This window comes from Triturus cristatus, chromosome 4_2 (genome assembly GCF_964204655.1).
Source record: "Triturus cristatus chromosome 4_2, aTriCri1.1, whole genome shotgun sequence".
Taxonomy (NCBI): Eukaryota; Metazoa; Chordata; class Amphibia; order Caudata; family Salamandridae; genus Triturus; species Triturus cristatus.
Genome location: NC_140586.1, coordinates 160537877 through 160565315, shown reverse-complemented (window position 1 = coordinate 160565315; position 27439 = coordinate 160537877). Strand labels below are relative to the sequence as shown.

General features: G+C 48.5%; 1 protein-coding gene across 8 annotated transcripts in view; it reads right to left on the bottom strand.

The window, feature by feature from the left end:
• Positions 1-27439, bottom strand: part of STAT2 (signal transducer and activator of transcription 2) — a 574746-nt gene that overhangs the window by 236061 nt on the left and 311246 nt on the right. For all 8 annotated transcript variants that reach the window (XM_085600900.1, XM_085600903.1, XM_085600898.1 and 5 more), the window contains one exon: positions 22641-22733. In XM_085600900.1, the coding sequence (XP_085457026.1) occupies positions 22641-22733 (93 nt within the window). The remainder of the gene's footprint in view (positions 1-22640; positions 22734-27439) is intronic.

Below are 27439 nucleotides of genomic sequence, written 5' to 3'. Positions count from 1 at the left end.
GAGTTCAGTCTTTGAGTGTTTGACATTGTTTCTTGCCTGAGTGTGTACAATAAATGCTTAACACTACCCTCTGATAAAGCCTTACTGCTTGCCCACACTACCACAAATACAGAGTACGGTATTATCTGCTTTTACCTCTGCCTACCTTTGGGATTCCACTGGACTCTGTGCACACTATACCTTACTTTGGTATAGTATATACAGAGCCAGCTTCCTACAGGATCCCTTTGTCACTAAACACTACTGACCAATAGCCAATTTTTAGGCAAACTGACTCCAAATAAATATCTACATTAATTGCCAAACAACCTGCTGACGCCAAAAGGGGCTTCTGTATGTGCTGTGGCACAGCAGCATTATTAATAGCTTAGGGTGAACAACGCAACCACAAGGAGATGATCGACAGAGCGCTGAAACTTTTCAGTCACAGGTCTGGGTTTAATCTATCATCGTTCATTAACTCGCCAGCCCAGTTCAGACCTAAATGAAGTAATAGCCCTCCTCTTGCTTAACGCCACATCAGCCTTTGACACAGTTCGTAACCCCATGCTTCTTAAAGACTTTGGCCAAGTGTACTATTACCATTCACAAACTAAAGACTTGCACATCATTTATATTTAAGAATTTACTTTACAATGAGACAAAATTACTAATAGGCCAAACTGTCCATTCACAGGGGGTCAAAAAACAACCTGCCAAATAATATTAAGCAGGTCAGAACTTGTGGCATGCTGTGATTACCTGAAAATGCAGGGATGAAGGTCTGCAGGGGCAGTAGACATACTTCTGATGCTGCATTTGTATTCCATACTTGAAACATTTTTTAAAGCAATCCACATATGATAAAAACAAAGGTTTTGATTAAAAAATGTTTCTCATTTGGGAGGATATCCGAGGGAAAAGGCAATGGTCTTCCTGACTACCACCTTTTCCCCCCTGTGGTTGATTCATCCACCTCTGAAGCACAAATAGGAAGGGAAAGCTGCTTGCACACCACCTTCTATTTGTGATTTGAAGGGGTTGAAAAAGCCCTATTGCGAGTCAGAAAGCATTTCCTAATTTGTAAAAGGGATTTTATTCATTGTACAAAGCCCTTTTGCTGTTGCAAAACATGCAATGTTCCCAATCGCAGAGTTTGCTATTGCAAAATGCTTTGTTCATCTGACCCTTCATGACTTGAGAATTCAAGGACCAGTGTAGGAAAATGCCCCTTTTTGACATGGGCACCCCTACTTTTTGTCTGGTAAATGATATTTCGACTGAAAGAGCACTGGGTTCATGCTAACCAGGTCCCCAGAGCCAGAGATCTTTCTCAAAACTGTACTAGTTCCCGAAATTGGCAAAACCTTTAGCACCCTCTGTAAGTTCCAGGTAAATGGTACCCTGGTACGAAGGGCCTGGGGTACAAAATATGGTCCCTAAGGGCTGCAGCACAAATGATGACACCGTAAGAGACCCCTCACCAAGCACATGGAAGACTGCTATTGCAGGCTGCCTGTTTTGGTGCAGACAAAAGTGAAATTACTTGTCACGCATCCCGGTGTACCAGGTCCCCTACCACTGCATGTCATATTTGTACGTCATCCCTACAGCAGGCCTAATATCTTTAAGGCAGGGTGTTGAATATTACATGTGAGGGCATACCTTCATGATCAGATATGCCCATGTGCTGGTCATTCCTCTTAATGCCAGTACAAGTGACCAAAGTAGCCATTTTAAAACATGTGCTGGACACTGGTGAAACCGAGTTCCCCAGCTACATGATGGATTCACTGAAAATAGGGGTGTTTGGTATCAAACATATCGAATTGGTAAACCCACACTGATGCCAGTGTTGGATTTACCGATATATGCACCTGGATGGAACCTTAGAGGTGCCCCCTAAAAACCTACCAGCCTCTGGTGTACTTGCTGACTAGTTTCCACCAGCCTGCCACCCGAGATGCTGTTATGACCACCTAGGGTGAGAGCCGTTGTTCTCAGGAGACCCAGAACAAAAGTCTGTCCGGGAAGAGGGTGCCATACCCCTTCCCACAGGATGACCCGCTGATTAGCCTCCTTGGGCCGGCGAGCTTCAAAGAAGCTGCTACCTTTGGAATGCAAATCTGGCTCCCCTCACAGGAGAGGAAGGCTCCCCCTTGACACCTGGACAGGCGGGAAAATTAGCTATTCAGGTAAGCGTTCCACCTGCAGGCTGGGACCACCCCTGAGGTGGGCTACTGTGAAGTGGACATGTTTTTTCAGCAGTGGCCATCTTTGTGATGGCATACTAAGGAATTCTGGGATAGGGTTATGCCCACTTCCCACAGGCAGTGGTCATATAGGGGGCGTAGTGACCCCAAGGGTCAGTAGCCCACTGGTTACTACCCTATACTCCCCTAAATTCATTATTCAGAGGAACCCCTGGCACCGGAGAAGCAGATCCTGACAACCTAAGAAGAGAGAGGACACCGAAGAGCCGCAAAAGCAGAGAGGAGAGAAGCAGCAGCTGACCTGGTCCCAACCCTGCCAGGCTGTCTGCACCCTTTGTTAAAAACTGCGGCAAAGTTGACTCGTCCTGCAGCAGTGACTCCAGAACCTTGAAAGGACTGCCTGCCTTTGATAAACACCAAGACTTCCTGTGAAGAGAGGACCTGTTCCTCTTGCATCCTGCAGGAGCTCCAAAAGACTCTGAGGCCTTCAGAACCGGAAAAAACACCAAAATCCAACACCTGAAGCCACCACTGCACCCGTCGCCCCTGAACTGAGTTGAAATGGGCTACCTGTGTCCACAAGGTCCCCTACAGAGTCCTCAAGAGCTCAAATCCATTGTGTTTTCACCCGTTGTGGACTCCCCAATGTCACCTGCAGCCTCTGCACGCAGGCCCTCTGTCTACAACTGCTCCTGGTAAGGAAACCCAACGCCCAAAGACACCTCTGCATCCGTCGCCGTGGTGTAGAGGACCCGAGGAGTCCCTATGTCCAAGAGCATGGCAAACCTTGAACCCCCCTGTTAGTTCACCCTAACTGGCCTTCCAGTCAGAGCCTGCAGCCTCTTTGCACAGTGACCAATCTCCACAAAAACCTATTAGGCTCCCGATGCCGTTTTGCACCCAGCACCCGGTCGCCCTCGTGCTGCTGGTGGTGTACTGTTGCTGCTGTCTTGGACCTTAACCACCACTCACTTTAACTCCTGGAGATTGATCTTGTAAGTCGCTGTACTATACCTGTTTGCAGAACATGTTCTTCCTTCTATAGGATACAATTGCAGAACTCAAATTGAACTGTGCCTACTTTTTAAAGTGAAATGAATTTATATTTCAAAACATACTTATCTAAATGATTTTCTCTGATGTCTAACCATATAAAAAGATGCTTGCTGTTTTTATAAATTGATGTGGATCTCTTTCTTGAGACGTTTAGGTCATTTATTGATCATTGTGTGCATTTGCAAATGTCTTGCACTCCTCTGTGTTAAGCCTAAGGCTGCTCGATCAAACAACCCCCAAACAGAACACTTTGGAATTGCACAGGAAGACCCTGACCACTCATAAAGGAACCCCTGGACTCTTGACATAGTATGTCAGATTGTTGATATATCACATAAAGAGCCAGCTTTCTACAAACAGTCCTAAAACAGATTACACCATACATCACTGACAGCAGGCTTACAGCATCACTTCTCCCCCTTCACCTCACAATTATTAAATTCCACATCTGGCGTACCTTAGGGTTTAACCACTGCTCCTATCCTGTTTAAAAACAACATTAGTGGACCACGTGATTGGATATCTTCCTTTAATCTTCGCTTCCAATGCAGAAAACAAGCAAATCATTCTAAAGCTTGAAAGTTAATCTTAGCTTGACTCTGGTACCATGAGGAAATGTGAACATGCCATCAAATAATGGATGTCTGGTAACACTCTTAAGCTTAATACTGCAAAAACTAAGAATTCTACCTGTGGTAACTACACTAATCATCATACATCAACTATTTTGTTCCAGAATCTATGATCTTTACAACCACACTCAACTGAAATGAGGAACTTAGGGGTTATAATGAATCCCAACCTATAACTTAAGCCTTTAGTACATTCATGGTCTAAACAAAACTTAGACACATGATTTCCACAAAATGTCTATGCAACAATCTCACTAGCACTCTTCATGCTGAATATATCCATGGTTATATCTTGCAACACCTTTGGTAATACTTTGGAAGCTACAGAATATCCACAAGACAGCTGCCAGATTGCTACTCAGCCTACCAATGCAAACCCCTATCCCTCCTGGTCTCATCTTTTTACACTGGTTCACAAGAAATAGAAGGATCACTTTTAAAGCAACATGCATACTTGACTGAGCAATAAACTGGCCTAGATACTCCTCGTTTAACAAAAACTATGCACTTATCATTGTGCTCAAGGCTGGCATCCGTACTGAAAATGTCTTCCTTCGAAAAGACACAAACTGGTGAAGCCTCCTTCTGCTTTCAGTCAGCCAAAGGTTGAAAAACAATTCCTGTTGGAATAAGGAGGATTAACAAGCACCTACAATTATGTAAACCATTAAAAGTTAGATCATATTCTATACATTTATGAGATGATGCATGGAAACTAATTAGTAGGTATGTATTTCTCACACTCTGCAACACTACATTATTGAACTTTGTGATGCATGCCTCTAAATCTCAAGCACATCAATACACATCTCTCAACATGGACATACAACTTCCATCACCCTTCCAGACACACACTCGTAAAGTACATTCAGGGAACGATGTAAACTAGGTCACTTTATTGTATCCGAAGGGTAAAAAAGTGCTGTACAAATGCTGCAATACAATCGAACACAATAATTTGCCAGTAGTTATCCTGAACATCTGCCATTGATCCAGCTCCCTCTATTTATGCTTTACATTCAAGACAAACATGTATGCCTTTGGTAATGCTCTTTTTGGTTGAAACTCTAACTGCAGATTGCCCACTTTTTGAATATTCCTCAGGCGTCAAACTAGAGCTGGAAAATCTTCCGCTGTACCCCTGCGCGCCATCAGGTGTCGCCGTGGGGCTCCACACCGATGTCGTATTGCTTTCAAGGCTGTCCGCGCCCCTAGACACACAGCCCAATAATTCATTTGTTTAGATAAGTGTGCAGTTCTACAGACATGGAACCTTAGGAGGAAGAGAGTCCAATTCACAGAACAGGAAGCATGGGAGGGCCGGTGAGGAATCTGTTCTAGTATCTACTATAAGGAGTGTTACCGAAGTTAAATACTTGTTCTTCTGATAGATACTTTTAACCGCAGATTCCACACCTTTTTAATAGATATTAAAGCAGTACCTCCCAGGTGTTGGGTTTGTGAACTGTTTTAGAACAAAAAGTCCTGCAGGACTGAGCGAGCAAAATGCCCATCTCAATGGACTTGGCTGTCCAGAATTTAGTGATTACTGTACGTACGCAGTAACGCCCACGTAGCAGCCTGGCAAATATCCACAACAGGCACCCTGCGTGCCAACACAGTCATATAAGGCTTGGCTCTGGCGGAATAGGCTTGCAAACCTTCTGGGGGATGCTTCTTGGTCAATGCACAGTCGGTTTTAAGGCACAGCATGATTCACCAAGAGGTGGTCCTCTGCTGACCTTCCTTGACTGTGTTTGCTCCAGCAAATTCCACAAACACCTGATCATCCGCGCAATGTTCTCTGGTACCATCTACCTAAAAGCTAGAAACTATTTTATAACCAGATAGTGGAGTCTCTCCTCTTTAGAGGGGTGAGGTGAAGCGAAGAATGCTAGCAGTGTGATATTTAGCCCAACATGCAATAGGGTCACCATGTTATGTAGGTAGGATGCCAGAGTTCTCAGGACTAGTTTGCCTGGGTAAAACATGCTGTATGGCAAATTGACGGAGATGGCCTGCAGTCATCCTTTGTGACGATATTTTCATGACATGAAAGACAGGAAGACTCTTTAGAAAGCCGTAGGAGACAGCTATGCGGTAGTTCAATAGGAGTACAGACGAGGAAAGTAAGGACTAAATTCAAATACCACTAGGGCATTGTAAACAGAGACGGTGGAAGCATATGTTATAAACATTTCAAGAAAAGCATCACAGCAAGTGACTGAAACAATGAAGGCTGATCGAGCAACTGCAAATAAGCTGAAAGAGGTGACAAGTACCCTATAACGGTGTCCAAAGCAAGGGCTTGCTGGACTAAAAAAAGAAACTCCACCACTTGGGACAGTATGGCATGAAGAGCGTCAATCAGGCAGTCACTACACCAACTCACAAATTTATCCCAATGGCAGTCATATACAGATTTTGTCAAGAGACATATGGCTGCCAAGATAACAGACAACATTGGAAGGTAGGTCAAAAGCAGTCAACTGCTGCCGCTCAGTCTTCAAGCTTGGAGGTGGAGAGCGGGTAGGCCCAGATGCAGGATCATGCCCTGCAACAGAAGATCCTCCAGAAGAGGCAGCCTGATTGTAATACAGATGCTTGCGCCCATGCACTGCTACTACCACGCTCTCCTTGCATAATCCAATGCCACTAGGATGGTTTAGGCCTAGTCGTTCCTGATCCTATTCAGAACTCTGGGTAGAGGAGGTATTGGAGGTAAAGCATACAGGAGTTCTGAGATCTACTCTAGACAGAACACATCTACGAGACAGATGCCATGGAAATCCCAACATGTAAAAGTGCGGACATTGCACATTCTGTGCATTGGTGGAAAGATCAAGGCAATGTTCTCCCCATTCACGGAATAGACCATGTGCCACCTTAAGGTGCAACTACCATTTGTGATCCGCTAGTCTGCCCTGGCGTCTAGAGATCCTATCAGGTGGTGTAACCAAAAAAACCTACTGGAATTCCAGGCTCGTCCAGAGGTGTAATGCCTTCTGGCACAGAGTCCAAGACTCCACCCACAGTGCTTGTTGCAGTACCACATGGTGTTGTCCGTGAGCACTTGCACCAGCCTCCGTCCTATGGGTGGTAGGAAGACTTTCAACAGAAAGCTGATAGCCAGCAGCTCCAGAAGTTTGAGGTGGAGCCGGGCCTCTGCAGGAGACCAGATGCCTCTGATCTCCAATCCAGAAGCAATGTATCTATCACTACTGTGAGCTCTGGGTGGGGTAGGGAGAGAGGTCTACCGTGGTCCAGCAAACTACGCTGTAAATCATTTGCAGTCTCCTCTGAAATCCAGACATAATCAGAGAGGTCCCCCTGATGCTGTGGAACCAATGAAACTTCAGATCTCACATCAGAGCCTGCATTTGCCACCGGGAATGCATGAGACTAGGATGCAGGAGTCCATCAATACAGGAAGCCTCAGTCATCTTCATTGAGATGAAGGACCGTGGCTGGAATATCAGGATTATAGTCCATATGTCCTGGACTCTTCGTTTTAGGGGGAAGGCACAAAACTGCACCATATCCAGAATGCCACAGATGAAAGGGAGCATCTTTGAAGAAGTAAGGAGTGACTCTTACACACTGAAAGTGAACCTCAAGGATATTAAGAGGTTCACTGTAGTGTGGAGGTGGGTGGCAACTGCCTTCAACAGCCAGTCATCAAGGTAGGTGAAAGCCTGTGACCCATAACCTCCAAATATACGTTGCAACCACCGCCATCACTTTCGTTAACATGCAAGTGGCACTGGTGACGCCAAAGGAGAGCACAGAGTACTAGAAATAATACTGCCCCACCGTAAACAGCAGGCGATGCCTGTGGACCTACAGGATGGGGATGTGAAAATAAGTGTCCCGCAGCTCCAACGCTTCCACAGTCTCCCCAGTGTGGAGGGTAGACAAGACCTGGCCAAGGTGAGCTTCCTGAATTTGTGATTCCGAATTAAGGCATTGAGATGGTGAAGATCTAAAATAGGACACAAACCTCCATCCTTCTTTGGCACCAGAAAGTAGCAGGAGTAGCATCTACAGCCAACTTCTGACTCTGACACCCTTTCTATGGCCACTGTGGCCCGCAGGGCCTGCACGTTCTGCTGCTAAAGGGGAAGATGATCCTCAGTTAGCCAGTCTGAGGATGGTGGAAGATGAGGTAGGGTGACAATGAATGGTAGGGCATAACCCCGATGAACAATCTGTAGGACTTACTTGTTCATTCACCACCAGCCACACTGGTAGAAAGTGCAAGATCCTACATTCCGACAGGTGGCTGTGTGTTATGAGGGACAGTGTGAGAAGTTGGCCTGGCATATGCTGGTCATTAGTTATAGTGGCCACCTTGCACCAGTCCAATTCGACTCTTATGGTAGATAGGTTTAAGACAACCTTTTAAAGAAAGTTATCCTAGTGGTAACTGTGGAGAGCTGCCTTCAGGCTAAGTCTCAGAGGAATGTAAAGCAGCTTGTTTTACCTTATAATCAATTGAATTACCAAATGAAAGGACACCACACAGGTATATATATCAAATATATATGTATTTATTTCTAGACACACTCTACTAATTCCTTTATGAGATTAGAAGCCAGGAACACATTCAAATATCAACGTTTCACAATAAGTTAAGCACAAATATGGCTGGGGCCCTAGGGGCGTACCAGACCATATACTAAAAAAGAGGGTTAGGAAAGTCGACCTGCAAAATGACAAGGCCTAGGGCCTGTAGAATCGCTGGGGCTTCACTACTGCAGTGAAAGCAGGTAAGTAACAGACCCACGGGAGACGCATGCAGTGTGTGAACACAGCCGCGGGTTCCCTATTGATTATAATGGAGCAAGTCGCGGTTTGATTTTTAAAGTTTTAGGGTACTTCGAGGAAGTCTACAAGCAAGCCACTTACAAGCTAAGTAATTCGAGGGCCAACACACACTAGGGCACCGGAGTGCACAAGTTACCTCACCCAGGGAAGCCGGGTGCATAGGTGTCTTTTAGTGTCGGGTCGCGTCGCTGTTTTCTATGGAGACCAAAGAAGACTTGCTGCTTGCGGCGACTGAAGAAGTGTCCGGTGGAATCCAAGGGTGGATTCAAGATGCAGATGACCTTAAAATTGAAGGGACAGTGTTCACAGTCACTTGCCAGTGACCGGGGGCCAGGAAGCTGGTTGCCCACGGAAGTCGGGTGATTTCAGGTGATGAAGGGTGTTTTGACTCTTCCCTCACGAAGTCCAGGAAGGATCGACGACGACCAGCAGCTGGATTCGGAGTGTCCCACGACGTCTGCAGCTGACTGCGGTGTCGACAACCGGATTTGAGCCAACAAGCCTTGGCAACAGCAAGTCTCGTGTAGAGTGAAGAAAGTCGATGGTGCAGACCAGCAAGGTCTGAGGGACTCACCCAGTGAGGGCAGGCCTAGAGCAACCAGGGGAGCCCTTTGAGTCGATAAGAAAGTCTTCGGGGACCCACAAGCCAACAGGCAAGGGATCGCGAAGACGCCTCGTGAGGAAATGCTTCACCGGAGCCCGCGGTCACTCGGGACGGGGTAGGCCTCTGATTTTCGCTGCACAACCTGCTGGAGGCTTGGGCCACAAATGGTCCAAAGCACAAGTTCGTAGAAGGTCGTGAAGGGGTTGCACTCGACAATAGTGCACGGTTCCCAGGTATTGCAGTTCCTCGTCACTCGTGGGGTCCACTCGCCTCAGCTCTGCTGGGGACTCACAATGGCCGTCGAGAAGTCAGGAAATCCACTTCCGGGGCTGCAGGGACTTCGAACTCCGGCGGGAGCGGGAAAGTTTGCGACCGTTGATTAGAGTTTCTGGTGCCTGCCAAGCAGGGGAGTCACTCCTTGACTCCAAGGGAGATTCTTCTGTCTTCCAAAGGTAGTGGAACGTCGAAGGGCCAGGATTCTTCTTTGTAGAGTGTCGTCCAGGGTTATCTGTTTTGCAATGGCAAAGTTTGCTATCTTATACTGAAGATAGGGGAGGGACTAGCTCTATGACCACTCCTCTGGGAGGGTCAGGGTAGGGGGTGGTTACACCCACTTCCCTTTGTCCAGTTTCGCGCCAGAGCAGGGACAGGTAGCCCCTGAACCGGTTTGAGCTGGCATATGCACAGAGGAGCCTACTGCTCCCCCAGTGCAGGACTTCAAACCACTCTAGAAGTGCACCCACCCAGCTTCAATACACTAAATCCTGTCTGGAAGGTGGGGACACCTCCCTGTGACAGGATGCCTATTGTTGGGCTTCCTCCACTGCGAGTTTCAGTCAGCAGCAGGAGGGCAGCCCACTGTCTGTGCTGGTGGCATCCATTTTGTGATGCCAGGGCTCCTTCAGATTTCTACCGTGTTACCACAGTAGGCACATGTCGTCCCCTCTAGAAGGGTGGGATCATGCGCCCACATCATGGACTGATGTGGGGGTATGATTCCAAGTTGTTTGACACCAAACAATACATGTTTTGATGCAGTCATTCCAAATTTAGCATTATAATGCACTTAAGAGTATATGGTTTAACCGCATCCACAAACAGCCACAGAGAATAGACTCTGCCAGCTGCAGAGGGGCCCTGCTCATGCAGAGGCACCCCCTCACATTGTAAACCAAGCACCCTGCCCTCAGGATTGATAGGGCCTGCCATAGGTTTACATGTGTGTGTAAGGTGAGATATAGAAACCTATACCTCAGTGAGGAGTGCTAACACTACCTCACCCAGGCTGCAGTAGCAGGCCTGTGGTGTCAGATTGAGTCTGCTTCCCAGGGGTGGCATAATACATGCTGCAGCCCCTGGTAGGCCTGTGAAGTGCCTATGCACTAGGTACCTAAGGTACCATATACTAGGGGCTCATACGGTACCACAGTATCCAATCACTAGTGCATCTAATAAGCACTCCAAGTCGTTTAGAGAGAACAGAGAGACTGGGGCCCTGATTAGCAGGGACCCAGCCAGACTATAGCCAGAAACCAGTGTATACATCAGAAAAAAAGTGGGGCCAACATAAGTGCAGATCCTATTCTCCTACAGACAGAAAGAGGTTTTGAGTCTGTGGAAGCTGTAGGGATTGAAGACCGGGCTGCACACGGGTCCTGTTGACAACGTGGTCTGTGGGTACCGCAGTTACGGCCACAGAAGGGCTGAGGAGTTTGTCTGACTGGCTGCATTGGCTGGCGGTATTTTAAACCCTCAGAGGGGAAGAAATTGGTGATGAGGCTGACATGGAGGAGCTCGCAGACCCAATGACAGTGCCGTGGCCCTGCTATTTTTAAAGCGCTCAAGGCCGAGTCCGTTTGTCCTCCCAAACAGGTGGGAGCCATCAAAGGGCATGTCCATCAAGGTAGACTGTATGTCGATGAAAAAACCCATGGACCTCATCCAGACATGGCGTCTAAAAGCCATTTTAGTGCCAATTGCCCTACTAAGGCAACCCATAGTTTCTAAGCCACATCGAATAGTAAATTTAGCCGCATTACAGCAGTCCTGAATGGCTTGTGTGAGAGTGAATGCAAATCTTCTCTGACATCAGGCAAGAGTTGGGCACCAGAATCCAAAAGGCGTGGTTATAATGCCCCAGGAGGCAGCTGGCGTTAACCAAGGGCAGAGCCAAAGTAGCAGAGCAAACATGTGCTTCCCAATTGTTTCCAAGTGCTTTGATTCATGGTCTGGTGGAGTGGTAGGAAACGTATTCAGGCTGACCTTACTCCATGAGGCCAATACTCTGCACTGCTCTCTGCCGTGTGGTGGGGAGTAAAAAAATATTTGGCATCCCAGGGATGGCCATGGAGTCTCGCAATTAGATATGTTTTGAAGCATGGGCAGAGTGGGCACTGGCGCGTGGCCCCAACCCTTCAGGGGGCCCCCTGATGACCTTGAATAATTCTTCTACAAATTGTTTTAAATACCATTTTCCTTGGATTAATTTTCAAAATGGGTGATCTGTGAAGGGAAATATTGAGTTAATGTTTCACGCAACAGCCATAAAAAAGTTTCTGTCTGAGCAAAACAGTACCTCACATAGGAGAAATGACAGGGGGTCACATATATTATCTGCAATGATATTAGTGAGCTGTTGCTGCATTACAACATTGAAAACACACATCATTATCCCTGATATAAACCCATTTAGAATTTGGATGAGTGTGCCTTTGCACTGTCAATGACCTGGCCAAAGAGGGTATGAAAGAGCTGAAACTGGATCATAAACTCAAAGCTGTTCCGAACAAGAGCCCCCAAAATATGCTTGGCGCAGGGCCCCCAAAATCCTTAAGATGCCCCTGCTTGTAATTTGTCTGCTCACAGGAGGTCTGGAACCGAGTTTCAAAAGGGTCTGAAGAAAGGTGCCTGAAAAGCCCTCATTAAATGGAAGTATTGGCTCCGCAGTGGTAGGCCCAGGCTAGGGCAACTTCAGTGAGGAAGTTGGTTTTCACCTGGATGCTCTCTGCATAACCATTCTGAAAGAGATGCCATCTACTGTAGCAGAGACTGGTAGAGAAATGTATACAGTGTATGGTGAGGTCTCCAGGCCAATGGCATCCTGGAGATTTTCAGGCTAGTTATCTTTGGTGTATAGTTGGGTAATATCATCCCCAGGATCATATTTGTGGTTATCAGAATTTGTTCTGAATAAGAAATGTAGTGTTTTGGCCCTTCCATGAATAAGAAATGTAGCGTTTTGGCCCTTCCATGAATAAGAAATGTAGCGTTTTGGCCCTTCCATGAGGCAAAGGCAGTGTATTGGAGTCAGATGAGATATCCAAAGGCTGAGACCCAGACAGATCAGGGCTTGATCTCATGCAAGGTAAAATCTGCCCCACTTCATCATCCAGCGTCAATGCTCCATGATCCGACTTGTGTCCTGGTGATAGGATCAGAGTCTGTGGCAAGGCCAGAGGGTCCAACAGGCACTGAGGACGGAACCGCCAGTGGAGTTCCTGATGGAGGTCCTTGTCATTTCTTGGCGCCAGGAAGTGCAACAGAGGGAGCAGGTAATGAGCCAAGTAGGTCTGCATGGCTTCATGAAAGTCCTGGAATTACTGGGGTGTGACCAATAGGCCCAGGAATTCGGATTGGCTCAGAATTGGCTCTGAAGGGAGATCAGCTTAGGGAGCGAGACCAAGAACGTTGATGGCCTTGCGCCTTCTCTACAGTTCGAGGGGGGGGGGGGTCGAGTCCCACTTCTTCGACCTCGCCGAAGACTTTCAGTGTGATGAAGATAAACCACAGGAATGACTTTGGGAGCGAGACCGGGTCCAGGACCTTTTCTTCAACCTTGATCAGTTAGGGCATGGAGTTTTCCAGTGCTTGGCAACGTAGAGTTTGTCCTCGCATTCCCGGTTGGCTTGGGATTCATCAAGGTACAGTTGCTGCAGACCTTCAAGGTCAGGTAATGCAGCACTTATCATGCTGGACCTCTCCGCGGACTTCGAAACGGTCTCTCACAATGTTCTGATGGACCGTTTATCAGACTGTGGGGTAGAAAGCAAGGCCTGGAACCTCCTACGGAAAGGATTCAAACTGTGGACCTTGATAAAGCTCGCTCACAACCTTTTTCCCTGCCATGTAGAGTACCACAGGGGTCCTCCCTCAGTCCCACGCTTTTTAATGTCTATGTGACACCCTTGGCTGCAGTGATCAGATCTTTTGGATTCCAGCTGACATCCTACACAGACGACATAAACATAGTGATGTCACTACAAGCTGGACAAAAGGCTGAGAAAGGGAAAAAGTCCCATGACTGCATGAAAGCAGTCAGGCTGTGGATGACCATGAACTGTTTGAAGCTTAGTTCAAGCAAAACGGAGGTCATCATTTTTGGCAGCAATGTCAATTTTTAGACACCAGATTGGTGGCCAGAAGAACTAGGGAAGCTCCCGGAGCCAACTAGGAAAGCAAAAACCCTAGGAGTCTTAATTGACAACAAACTGACATGTTAAGACCAGGTGAATGCGGTTACCTCTACAAGTTTCCATCTTCTTCGAATGATCAGGAAAATTATGTCGTCCTTGCCGGCAGACAGCCACAAGGTAGTGATAACATTCTTAATCTTATCGCGTGTCGACTACTGCAATAGTCTATACCTAAACATCCAGAAGAAACATCTAAACAGGCTTCAACTTGTGCGAAACGCAGCAGCAAGACTTCTGACTGGAACACCAAAATTTGTCTCAATCAAAAAAGGAATAAAACAGCTGCATTGGCTCCCTGTCAAACACAGTCTTCAAGGCCCTCCCTGGAGGAGGTCCGGAACACCTAAAACAGTGTTTTAAATGGTATGCTCCAAAGAGAGCACTCCGATCGGCCGGAGTAAGATATGAGGTAGTACCCACATTTAAAAAAACAATTGGGGGGGGGGGGGGGGGAGGGGGTGAGAAGTTTCACTACATGCATTGCCAGGGCCTGGAATGAGCTTCCTTTCCACCCCAGGAACACCACAGATCTGTTGACATTCAGGAAGGGACTTAAAACTTAGCTTTTTCACTCAGGTTAACACACACCTTGTCAACCCGGAATGCAGCACTCAGCACCAGGACACCTTCGGGTAACCATCGAGCCTTAGAAATACAATTAACATAACATAAGAATGAACATGTTCTGTCTCGAGGCACCATATACACATTTGATAGGGACCTGTCGCACACATTTGCTTGCAACAGTCCCTACTAGGTTTGACCCTTTAGTTTTAGGGGGTAGCGTTTTGCCAAGCACATTGATTTTTAGAAAATATGTTTAAGCTAAAACACTCTCAAAGAGACATAGGGTAACTCTGTATCTGCATCAGGTGGCATGGAAAGAAGGGGGCGTGGCTAGCAGCCGAAGATGGCGGACGTCTGTTAGGCGAGCACCGGGCCGGGGGCTCTATTATCCTGAAATCTGCCGCATCTAGTTGGGCTGTGGCGGTGTCCAACGCTCGGGCGCTGCTTCCGGAGCCCGGTGAGCTGACCTGGTGTTCCCGCAGAGGCGCGAGTCGCTGCTTCCGGCTGTGGCGCTGTCCCCGACTTCGCGCAAATCCAGGCCTAGCAGCGGTGAAGGTGAGCTGCGACCGCCGACGTGGGGCGGCGTGCGGCAGCGGATTGCACTCGACCCCCCCGGGTTGCGGCCTGGCGGAAGGCGACCGACGTCCGGTACCGGGTGACCCGGGGCCCCCCTGCGGAGCGACTCTGCAGTGCCCATCAGCTGATTCTTGGGGGTACTTCCCTGGGGGCCGGCTGGAGTGGCCGGTGTGCCCGTGCCCGCCTTGGGGCCTCACCTAGCCGGGACGTAACGTACGGCCTGCCCGGCCCACCCAAATAGATGGTCCCACAAGCGAGCTGAAAACCCAGACTGTATGCTGGGCTGCGGCGACCCTGGTGGAGTGCTGGCCCTGGGGCCTTATCGCGCCACAGTTCAGTGGCGGTGGGTCGGAGGCCCTGGGTGAACCTGTGGTGGCTGGCGGTGGCCTTTGGAGGGCTGCTGTTTGACCTCAGGTGATACTGAAGGTGCGAGCCATCTGCCGGGTGGCGACTGGCTGAGGAGGAGGCTACCGTAGCGACCCTGTAACCCGTGGGTAGACACCCACTTGGTGGACTATGCTGTTCTGAGAGTCTGTGCGGAGCTGCTGTGGAAGGAACGCGTGGTGGCGGCGCCAGCGGCAGGCAGCCTTGAATCGACGGCTTTCCTCGCGCCACATATCGGTGGTGGCCCGACGGACCAGTATTGATGTGCTGTTTGCTGGGGGAGTCGTCTTTGGTTGGCGCCTGGAGCCCTGCCTAAGGGGGAGCGGTACCGGTGGAGCCATAGTGAAGCCCTCAAACCAGTAAGACTTTGGGACCCTGGATGGACTAACATTCTGCTGAGAGGCTCCTTCCTTGCGTTCTCCTACGCACCAGAGCATTGTGTCTGATTGTTGGCCTGCTCGCCTTGTGGGGACTTGTGCCTGACCCGGAGGGCGGCTGCGGAGGTGCGCCTCGGAGCCCGAGGTATTGCTCTTCCCTCTGCCTATCGTGGGGCGTGGACGCCCGGCCTTTCCAGCTTGTTGCCTCTCTTTCACCTTGGTGACAAAATGGGTAGGGTTAGACCCAAGGTACCTGTGCAGCCGTCTTGTGTAAGCACTATGTCTCACCCCCCGGACCGCGCGGACAACCGCCCGGGCCTGTCAACAAGCATGGGGCCGCCTACTCCGTCCCCGGACAAATTGGACATGATCCTCAAAGAGATCAGAGACACTCGTTCGGCGTTGGAAGGCCAGCTGGGAGTGATCTCCGTAGATCTGAACCTCCTGAAAGATGACCACAAGAAGATGGTGGACAATGTGCGGCACACGAACCAGACGGTGGAGCCTTTGATATCCCAGGTTGCGACTCATACCGAACAGCTAACCCTCATGCGCCAGCAGATCGATGCCCTACAGGCACGGGCTGATGATGCGGAAGGGCGCGCGCCGCAACAATCTCCGGATAGTGGGATACCCTGAGGGCGTGGAGGGCCCGAACCCCACGACTCACATTGAAAACTGGCTGAGAATGGTGGTAGCCCCTACTGGTCTATCCCCCCACTTTACCGTGGCAAGGGCGCATCGCGTCCCTGCAAGAAGACCTCCGCCGGGGGCCAACCCCCGCCCTATTCTAGCACGTATTCTCAATTATAGGGATCGCGATCACCTACTACAAGCGGCCAGAGACAGTAGTCCACTCTGTGTTGACAACGCCACAGTCCTCATCTTCCCGGACTATACACAGGCAGTCCAGCGAAAGCGCTTCTCCTTCATGGAGGTGAAGGCGCGGGTCCGCGCTGCAGGCCTTTCCTTTGCGCTGCTTTTCCCGGCCAAATTGAAGGTGGTCCATCAACAGAGAGCTATCTTTTTCGACACACCGGACAGTGCATGGGACTGGCTGGACAGAAACTTCCCGGAGGTCCTCCCGGCTAGGAGGCTGGACTCTTCAATGCCGCAATCACAGCGATTCCCACGAAAGCGCGAAAAGACTATGCTAACGCAGAGCACGTCCTCCGGCGTTCCGCCGCAGCAGCAAATCAGAGAGGGCCAACGCGAGGCACTGTGCTCGGCCTCATCTTTTCGCTCCACCCGGCCTCCGATCAGCACTAGCCCATCCTTAGGAAATTCCTTAGACTCTGACACGGATGGCAGCGTGGCGCTATTCCCGTTGGATTCCATTCACCTGAGCAAGGACCCCCTAAAGACCCTCCCAGACGGACATTCAGACTTCTTCTCTGTGTTATGGGGCTTGTTCTCCGTGGGTGGGCTTGGGAGTGTCTACCCCCTCACCGCTTGGCGGTGGGATCTCCTATGTAGTTTGCTCACCTCAGTGGGCCAGTGGACCAGATTGTGTACTCCGTTCATGTATAGATAGTCCCCCGGCCTGCCCTGTCTTGGGCGCTTCCACAATTTGTATACGCTACTGTTCACTCACTGTGACGTTAACCTTCTCCCCCATTAGGCGATAGCACTGGTTCAGGTTCTGCAGTTATGATTCGTTTACAGTTTGGTCGGACGCAGTTGGGGCGTTGGACCCAGTATTGGGCAACAAGGGTTTTGTTTAAAGCTTTGCCGCGCGGTCTGATGGGTGGGGGGGTGGGGCGGGGGAGGGGGGGTGGGGGACTGGGGGGGAGGGGTGATTTTACCCTGACACGCTGACGATTCCAAGGTCACATGTCTTCATATCCTGGAATGTGCGGGGCATGGGCTCCATTCAGAAACGCCATCGGGTAGTGGCCCAGTTGCACAGCCGTAAGGCTCAAATTGTATGTTTTCAAGAAACACATCTGATCTATGCCGAATCCTTGAAATTGCAAAAACGTTGGACCGTTGGAGGGGTCAATTCTATGCCACTTCATACTCCGCCTTTTCTAGAGGGGCTGCAATATGGCTCCGGGCGGGGGTCCCCTTTTCCTTGTTAGAGAGCCGTATTGATGAGCTGGGTAGGTATGTGTTGTTACGGGGCCTATTAGATGGCTCGCCTGTAGTGCTGGGTTCTTTGTACGCCCCTAATGTAGATCATACCCAATTCCTCTCCCGGGTTTCCGTGGCCTTGTCTGACTGGAGTGATTGTCCATGGTTGCTTGGTGGAGATCTGAATGCTGTGTTTGATGTCGAGTTAGATCGATCTCACCCTCCCTTGGCGGGTACCGCTGCGCGGACCCGAGCCGCGGCCTTGGGTCAGTGGGCACGGGGTTGGAATTTGTTAGATCTTTGGAGATCGCAACACCTGACTGATAGGGAGTATTCCTTTTATTCTTATCCCCATCACTTGCATACACGCCTGGATTACTTCTTGGGCTCGCCGACATTGTCCTTTGCGGTCTCCCATTGCACTTATTTGGGCAAAACCCTATCCGATCACAACCCTATCGAATTGTGCCTTCAGTGGGGCCGTTCCCCAGCACCGATACCGACTTGGAGGATGCAACCCCTTCAGTTAGAAGACCAGGTCTTCCGTGATACCTTACAAAGGGCTATCAATACATACTTTACTATCAACGAAGGCACTGCCTCGTCACGCTCCATAGAATGGGAAGCCTTTAAGGTATCTATGCGGGGGGTGTCCCTGAGCTCCTTGGTGGGGGCCCGTAGGGAAGTGATCCGGGACCTAACGGACCTGGAGGCTGTGTTGCAGGAACATGAAGTAGAGGCCCAACTGGACGAACAGGCTGAGGAATCCTTATAGACGGTCAGAATAAAATATGCGGAAGCCCTAGAGCGTCTTCGCTTATTGGATTTCAGGGCGTACACTCAGCGAACGCACTCGGAGGCTGATAGGGCGGGCCCATTGCTGGCGCGGCTAATTGCCCCCCCAACCTGCCCTACTCCCATCCTGGTTATTAATACCGCACAACACGGACAAGTCCAGACCCAAATGGGGATAAACTTGGCGTTCCGGACCCATTACGAGACACTCTATGAAGCGCATCCAACGCCAGGCGCAGATGCTGTGACTGAATTTCTGGCGCAGGCAAACCTCCCAGTGCTCTCTGCAGCAGAAATCCACGACTTAAAAGCGCTGATTACATCGGCCGAGATCAGAGTAGCTATTAAGTCCTTAGCTCATGGGAAGACCCCTGGCTCTGACGGGCTGCCCATCGAATTTTACTCCACCTTTTCTCCTCTATTAATCCCCAAACTACTTCAACTCTATACGACATCACTCACAGAGAGGAGGCTGCCCCCTACCACTCGGGAGGCGATCGTCACATCCATCTTAAAGCCAGATAAAGATCCCTTAGATATGTCATCCTACCGGCCTCTATCAACCCTTAATACAGAATATAAAATTCTCAGTAAGCTCCTTGCTAACCGCCTTCTCCCACTCCTTTCGCGGTTGATCCATACAGACCAATGTGGATTTGTCCCAAGGTGGAGTACATCGCTGAATCTTCGGCGTTTTCATGCCATCTTGCACGCATCCGGGCTCCGACCAGTGGGTGCAGGGTGTTTATCCTTGGATATATCACAGGCCTTCGACACTCTCAGTTGGTCTTATATGCTGGAAGTGTTGGCTAAAATGGGCGTCCCCCCAGAACTATGTGCCTGGATTCAGTTGCTCTACACCGCCCCCACGGCCAGGGCGATGACAGGCTCGATTATCTCTTCAGCCTACCCCATCTTTCGGGGTACGTGCCAGGGGTGCCCATTATCGCCTATTTTGTTTGTTCTGGCCCTTGAGCCGTTGGCCCACAACCTTTGGAGGGCCATGGTCCCCCATGGAGTTCAGATGGAGGGTGTCCTGCATTCAGTCTCGCTTTACGCAGACGACATGCTGCTGTACTTTCGTGATCTCCAGGCCGACATGAGGGAAGTGGCAGATCTCTTTCTTCGCTTCGGGGAGATATCCGGACTGCACCTCATTGCTTCTAAGTCCATAGCCTATTCCTTCAGTGGCGCGCTTATGGCTCCGGAGCTCCGTTTTGGGCCCTTGTCCTTAAGGGTGGCACCTGTCACGTTTAGGTACTTGGGGTTTAATATCTTTCGATCCGTGCCGGATGTCATAGCAGGTAATCTAGTGCGTACAATCTCTTCCATACGTTCCCAAATTGCATTTTGGAATACATTGCCTCTTACTGTCGCGGGACGGGTAGCGATATCTAAGATGGTGATGCTGCCTCGCCTGCTTTTACCATTTCGTCAACATCCCAGTGGTATACCCCGCTTGGATTTTTCAAGAGTTGGATGCACTGCTGATCTCGCTGGTCTGGGGCCCAGGGAGACGTAGGATGGCATTAGCTAAGTTATGGCTACCGAGTGGCGCCGGTGGTATGGGAGCACCCGACTTTAGGGCATACTGCATTGCAGGACAGCTGCAGTGGTTGGCCTATTGGCTGGCTGGGAAAAACCTGTTTGAAATCGGCTACACCCCGGCCCAACTAGCACGTGGTACCTTGCAGTCGTCGTCGTGTCCCGGTGCCCCTAGACCATTGGACCCCCCGGCCCTACTGAAAATAGCGCTTCATTATTGGACAAGGGCATGTAAATATGCTAAAATCCAAAATCCATATGCTTCCAACATGCCGCTGTGTGGCCTCCCGACAAGGCAGGGAATTCTGAGTGCCAGACAAGTACGGCCTTGGACACAACAGGGGGTGGAAACAATAGGAGCCTTCTTCCAGGAAGGCAGTTTGTTGCCCCACGTGGAATTCGTGAGGGTAAACATGGTACCCGATACCCAGTTTCTGCTACATGCGGCGATCTCCCGGTATATCCGGGCACACTGGCTGGCGACACCTGTGGAACCCCCAACATTCCACCTCCTGCGCTCCCTCCACATAATGGGACATGGACGTTTCCTGGTTCGTTGGCTTTACCGGGGCCTTCGGGAACACACCCTGATCTCCTTGGCTCCTCTCAGGTTGCGGTGGGAAACAGACTTGTCCCGGGCATTTAGTGATAGAGAGTGGTCCTACATACTGGAATACCCTAAGAAAGCGTCCCGCAATTGTAGGTTGAAAACTATTCAATTGTTTGTCCTCCATAGGGCTTACCTTACACCCCATACACTAAGTAAGATGTACACCACAGCGGTTGCGGCCTGTCCTCGTTGCCCGGCACCGGATGCCGATCTGATGCATATGCTGTGGCTCTGTCCGGCGCTGCGGGGATACTGGGGTAGGATAACGCACGTCTTAAATACAATTACCGAGCGCCCCTCCTGGGACACAGCAGAGGCTTGTTTATTGGGTCTTTTACCGCTCCCCCCCTAAAGCGAAACTGTTGCGTCGTTTTGCCAATCTGGCATTAATGCTGGCATAGCGACTGATAACTCAGCATTGGAAGTCTCGAGCCCCACCGCGTGTAGAGGCCTGGGGAGAGGAGGTGTTGAGATGGTCGTGGCGGAGTGTGAAGCGCTGCACCGGGAGGAGAGTCGAGGGCTGCGAAAGCGTCCTATGTCCCTAGAATAGGCACACTTGACTGAGCTGTTTAAAAGTGAGGTGGAGGAAGGAGAGGGGGCTATAGGGAACAGTCCCCAGAATCCCCCTGTATGAGCTAGGGTACATGTCGGTGGATGTGACTGGTGATTACTGGAACCTGTGCCCCGGTACTGGGTGATGTGGTCTTCCGGATGATTGTAGCCACTTCCTGGTGGGTGGTGGTGTACGCCTTCCCCCCCCCCTGTTTCACTTGCTCTCATTTATCTAGGTCCCCCCTCTTGCCGCACTGTTCGACCTCCCTCCTTCTCCTACCGCACGCTTAGGGTGCGGTTTCCTCTCCCTCCCTTTCCCCCTCCAGGGAGATGCTCTACGGCCCTCAGACTGAATTTTTGTGGCATGGTTTGGGTAGGTGGGTGGGTCCAGGGTGGGATTGGGAGTTGGGGGGTTGTTGGGTGGGCATCACTCCCCATAGATATAGTATCTTGAAGGATGGGAATGTAGCACATAACAATGTACATAGCTGGTGACCTTCCAAGCTGTCTTGTGTCATTATCGGAGTGTATCGTAGACTATACTGCATCAGTTACAGGGTTGCACAAGATACCTGCATTGTATCCTCTGACCTATATATACTTAATGTGATAAATGCAGTTTGTAACTCATTGATCCTTCCCATGAAAAATCTCAATAAAATTTTGTGAAAAAAAAAAAGGTGGCATGGAAAGAAAGAAACTGACATCAGCAACCTTGAGACTCCGCATGGCACTTCTGGAGCGGAAATGTGCCACATTAAAGCGTGCACAGGTGTACTTTTGAAGATTTTCTAGATCCAGTCTGATGCCTGGGGAATATTCAAAAGATGAGGAATCTGTGGTTAGAAGTATCTATCAGAAACAGGATATCAACAGCACTGGGAAAAACTTCAAACCTGCACACACTAGCCCTACACTGTTGTCTTTTGGCTTAATAAACCTCAGTTTCATGTTTTTGATTACCATCACCCTACCTGGCCCTCATAATTCGGAACGGTAACTCTTCAAAGTATTAATTTTAGCATGAATTGTAATGCTGACTTATTAATGGCAATGATAAAAATAGTTTATTTTCACTGAAAAGTACAACTTTTATTTATGTGCTCACAAAAGGACAGATACATGATAAAATCGAAATGAAAACAGTTCACCTCACATACTAACTGCTCTCTTGGTGCTTTTAATGACAAAATGGGTTATAACCCAGATGAAATGAGATTGCGGATACAGAACAAATTTGCACGAGTGCCAACAAAAGGAAACATCACAAAACATACTGGAGAGTTCCATACAAAATGATTTCAAAAAACAGATTTTGGATACATATTTGTGCTACATAATCGCATGTGTGCAGACTCCTTTGCAACACTCTACCCACCTTGTGCGGACAGCGAAGCGGACGCCGGTTCGTAACACTAATGGCCTCTTACAAGGGAACATCATGCAGGGCTGGTCCTCCACCACAAAGGCCCTAAAGGAAAAGGGGAGAAGAGGACTTTTGGTTGACCATTACTTGTTTGAGATTGCATATCCTAGGACAGAGTCACATCTGCTAAGTAGTGATTCGAAACAGAATGCAGCAATATCAGTTTCCCACAGAGGTCAACATGATGTTCTTTTTCCATTGACCGTTCTTACCCTTTTCCAACAGAACTATTTTTCTTTCGACTTCAAAGAATGTTGTTAAATTAATCCCTCAATCTGTAAATGGCAGATAGCTTGAACCAGTCTTTCAGACTTGCAGGCCACAAGCTGGAAGATAACAGCTCAATGTTGGAGAGGCGATGTTGTACTTTTTTTTCTCCAAATAGTCATGTTTGTTTACATTAAAAGTAGGGCACCAGCCTAAGAAAGGGATGGGCCCAACACAGCAGGACCACCTTCATCCAACGTGCGTGTGGTAGGATGGGAGGTAGACAGGATGGCGTGACCTCTCCTTGCGCCAACACTGGGGCATTACCAATCTGGGCAGAGGTGGTGTGCCAGATGCCTCTGGTCGGTCAAGCAGCGATAGCAGGGTCACGGTGTGTTTCTATGTTCCCCAACCTTTGTAACTGTGGTTAGTCTGACTCATCCAGTCTTGATTTTGAGGTCATATGATGGGTACAGTAATACTAAGATTGTGTTTTTAGTGTTGGGATACTAGAATATAGCGGTGGAAAGCAGTACATCCAAAGCTATTGAATTCTTTTTCTTAAAAGTACTGATGACAGTGTTGCACTGGCAAGAGAGGTGGCGGGCTAGGGCTGCGAGCCCCTGCCCATGGGGACAGCACAGCTGCTGCGTTCTCTCGCATTCTCTCTACAATAGTAGCAGAGGAGGAGAGTCCCCAAATGAACTGTCAAAAGAGGTAACGTGGTAAAGACATGAACAGGGGTATTTGTTTCTGCGTGTTGCCCTCCTCACTGCTCTCTAACTTTACTGTCCTGAGGTTTCTGTGAGGCGCTGAATGATTTCAGTTTGGTTACTCCGCTTACAACTCCGGCTGCAGAGCAATGTCTTTTAAATGCTGCACGAAAGACTGTGACACCTTCTCCTTTAAGGGAAATCAGCAGGCCAGTTATTTGTGTACAGCGATCCATGATTATTAAAGGTTAATGCAACACTTTTATACTGCAGCTACATGAAAACAGCATGGCCCTGCCAAGAACCAGTGTGTGCAAGTTATCCCGGTAGCTGCCCAGCGCCAGAGATGTAAACAGGGTGATGCGGGTATACAAAGGGCGGCATTCGGTTCGTTCAGCTCTTAAAGATGCAAGCGATGTGTATCAGGTTCCAATTAAGGGCCAAGTTGTTGTGTTTATTAATTTTGGAAAACAAAACTTTTTCTTGAGGGTGAGATGGTGTGAATTTAATTCAGCCCCAACTGACCAGCCCATATCCTTTCAGCTCTGTGTATGGTATTTGTACGTTAAACAATCTGCCTATAGTTGTATAAACACAGAATTTTCACTTTACTCATGGTGCAAGGGTATCCACGGTCTCTTGCATCAGAACAGGTGTGGGGGGAGTCCTCTTTTCATATATCTTTTCAAGGCAGCTCTCCAGATACAGCCTTTGTGTAGTGATGCCTCTCACAGCAGGGTAGTCTAGAGCCTGGAGCACCCACGACAGACTCGCAAAGAGAAGCGAGATGTCTGGACTAGGCAGCCCAACTGAAAATGAGCTCAAGGAGGACAAAATGGCGGGCCTCACTTACAGGCCCCCCTTCACCTTGTGCAAAAAGTCTGTAGTTCCACGCCTCACCCTTACTATTTACTAAAGGGCAGTACTTCAGGAAGTCTAACCAGCAGCACTTCGCTAACAAAGCCTTCTCTGAATTTCTCAAGGGAGCCCAATCACCAACGTCAAACCTCAGTGTCTGGAGCTCCACCCTCAGAGATGAAAGCAATACACTACTACTGTCTGGGGAAGCTGATCATATAGCACTGCATTCACATGCAAATTAACGCCATATCTTTCTACAGTCTTGCATCATCAAATTGCATTCCATCTCAAAAACGATCCTCCATATCTCTAACGTTTGGCATGAAAAACCGGCAATTACCTAAATCGTCTTTTTGCCGTCTTTCCTTTATTCTTTCAAATGTCCCTCTCCTTCATTTCCATCCTCTGCATGCCTTCTCTCGGTGAGCACAAATTATTCTGTCACATGGATGGTTGCCTTAATCTCTATTATTCTATTTCTGCAAACTGCTTACAACCTATTTACAAGATCACAACTTGTCCTCCTCTGAAAGCTATGCCTCTGCAACTTAGCAATTCCTAACCTCCTCCAGATCATCAATTAATAACACCAACAATGGGTGTGTGTCACATTTGCCCCGCTAATGACCAGAAACAATTTCAATTAGTTTAATCCACCACAAAGAAACGAATGCCAGGAATTGTTTGATTGAGCACACAAGACTAATTCCAGTAGCTAACAATAACCAATAATTGTAATTATATGTATATAGTGCTCACTACCCCAGATGAGGCGTGAAGAACTTTACATTAAGTAGCACAATGCTCTGGAACCCAAGGTTAGTGGTTAATCCAGTATTACACTCCTACTACAAAAAAGTAATGCCCAGTGGGCTGCAGAGTCCGCTTAAGCTTATTTTTGTTCCTTACACGCAAACTCAGTAAGTGGGGTTTGCTTTTGAGAAAGAAATGGTCAACAGCCCTGACGTGAGGTTTCTGCCTGCCTTTGTGAGGGGGCCACTGATTATTTTTCCCTGGCCAAGACTGCCATGCTTTGTGTGAAGGTCCCATGCAGGAACAATGTTGTAAAGCCGGCTGCATGGGGTGTCTCTTCGGATGCACACAGACCGGCAGACTTGTCACGAAAACTCTGCCTGCTTCAAACGCCAGTGCTAGCTAGTGATCTACCTTAAACTTTGTGGCTCCTCCAACTCTAAATAAGAAGGTGCAAACCACAAATTTGGTGGGGTGAGAGCCCTGCCTATTTAAGGTGAGGCTACATCTTCTCAAAATTCTAAATGTCCCCGTAAATTACAACAGATATGGCTGCAACTGTCGTAACCAGTGTATTTGTAGAACCTATGTTCACCGCTCTCAACACTATTGACAGATAACAGGTGTTCATGGTTAAACAACCCATTATTAATTATTCTATCAACCACAGAAGGATAAAAAGGTGAGCGATCCCCACAGTGGATACACTGGTCCAGTTAGCCATCAGCCTGACTGATGATGGTGACTATATGAATATTAAATGAATGGGTGTATCTCTCAGTTTTATTAGAAGAGATTCTATGGAGGTCAGTGAGGCCACGAAGCTTGATAATATATGTGAACCACTTATTCTAATGGAAGACAATGCACTGAAATGACATGCAAATCCATTTATTGCTGTGAATTGCAGTAGCAGTGAGGAAAAACAACTGTAACATCAATACATCATGATATGATGGACAGCAATTCCCTAGATAGTGCCTCTGTGTTGCTTCTGCTCTTGGCAGAGAGCGAGTAAAGTTTTTCTGGCCTCTGTTTTGGGGTTTTCAGCGTACCTCTAGGTATATTTCTTATTTAATTTATATTTATTGCATGAGGAATCCTTCCCCTGTAAGCTACTTTCCTCCAGCTTCCATGCACTGAGCAAAGAAAGACATGTTCGCGCTAAATGTAGCAACAGAGAGGGATGGTTAAGCACCTGCATGATAAATACACCAATTCATCTGGTTTGGTTTGCATCACTGTCTGTCTGGATGCTAAGCTGATTATTTGCTGTGCGGGGCTTGAGGCTTCTTTCACAGTAGTTGTAAAGCTGTTCCAGCTTTCATCTACCTGTGAAATATCCCTCTTAGTTATTATATCTGGTGCAAACATAGCCCCTCCCCCATTTCATGTTCCCTACATTATTGAGGCACACCCAATAGATTCTGTATGGCTAAAAAGGAAACTGACCCTTTTGCAGAAGAGGAAGATTGGAAGAGGTCTCACCCCTCCAAATTAGTTATGCAAATTTTGCTAGCAATGTTGGGAGCTGAGCAAACCTGTCGGAGCTCTCTCTGTGCAAATTCTGAGGAGACTCGGCCCGAAACCCAAAGAAAAAGTTACTTTCAGTTGGTAATGATCTTTTTGGTGAATACTGCGGTTTCCTCACTTCATCCACCACTATGCCAGGCTCCAGACTGGATCCTTAAATTCTGCGAACACTCTCCTAAAATGGTAGGTGGTACCATGGCTCCAAGTCTGCTCTAGCACCTCTTGGACATGATGACACAGAGCCACACATGGCACCACCCAATGCTCTTCCGTCAGGTCTCATCCTTTTATCCCCACACCCTTAGAGAGACAAGCCTGATGAACATAAAGGAACGCAGTGCACAAAACCAACATCAGTACCACAACTAATCCCCAGAGTGGGAATCGGGCGGGCTGGCGAGGAATCTGCAGGTATATTAAGTATGCTCCAGAAAGAAAATGTTACTTACCCAGAAAGCATCTGTTTGTGGCAATGTAGTGCTGTAGAATCACATGCTTAGCATAATTCTGCCATCTAGTGTTGTTGTTCTTTTAAGAAAGTCCTTCGATTCATAAGGTATATTGACTCCTCCTCTTGCTGGTAATCTACATGGTCATCAACTCCATTGTCAGATTGTTTTCCTGCAAGGCGGGTGATGATGGAGTGTAAAGGATAGTGTAGTATAGTGAGATGACCGTGCAAAA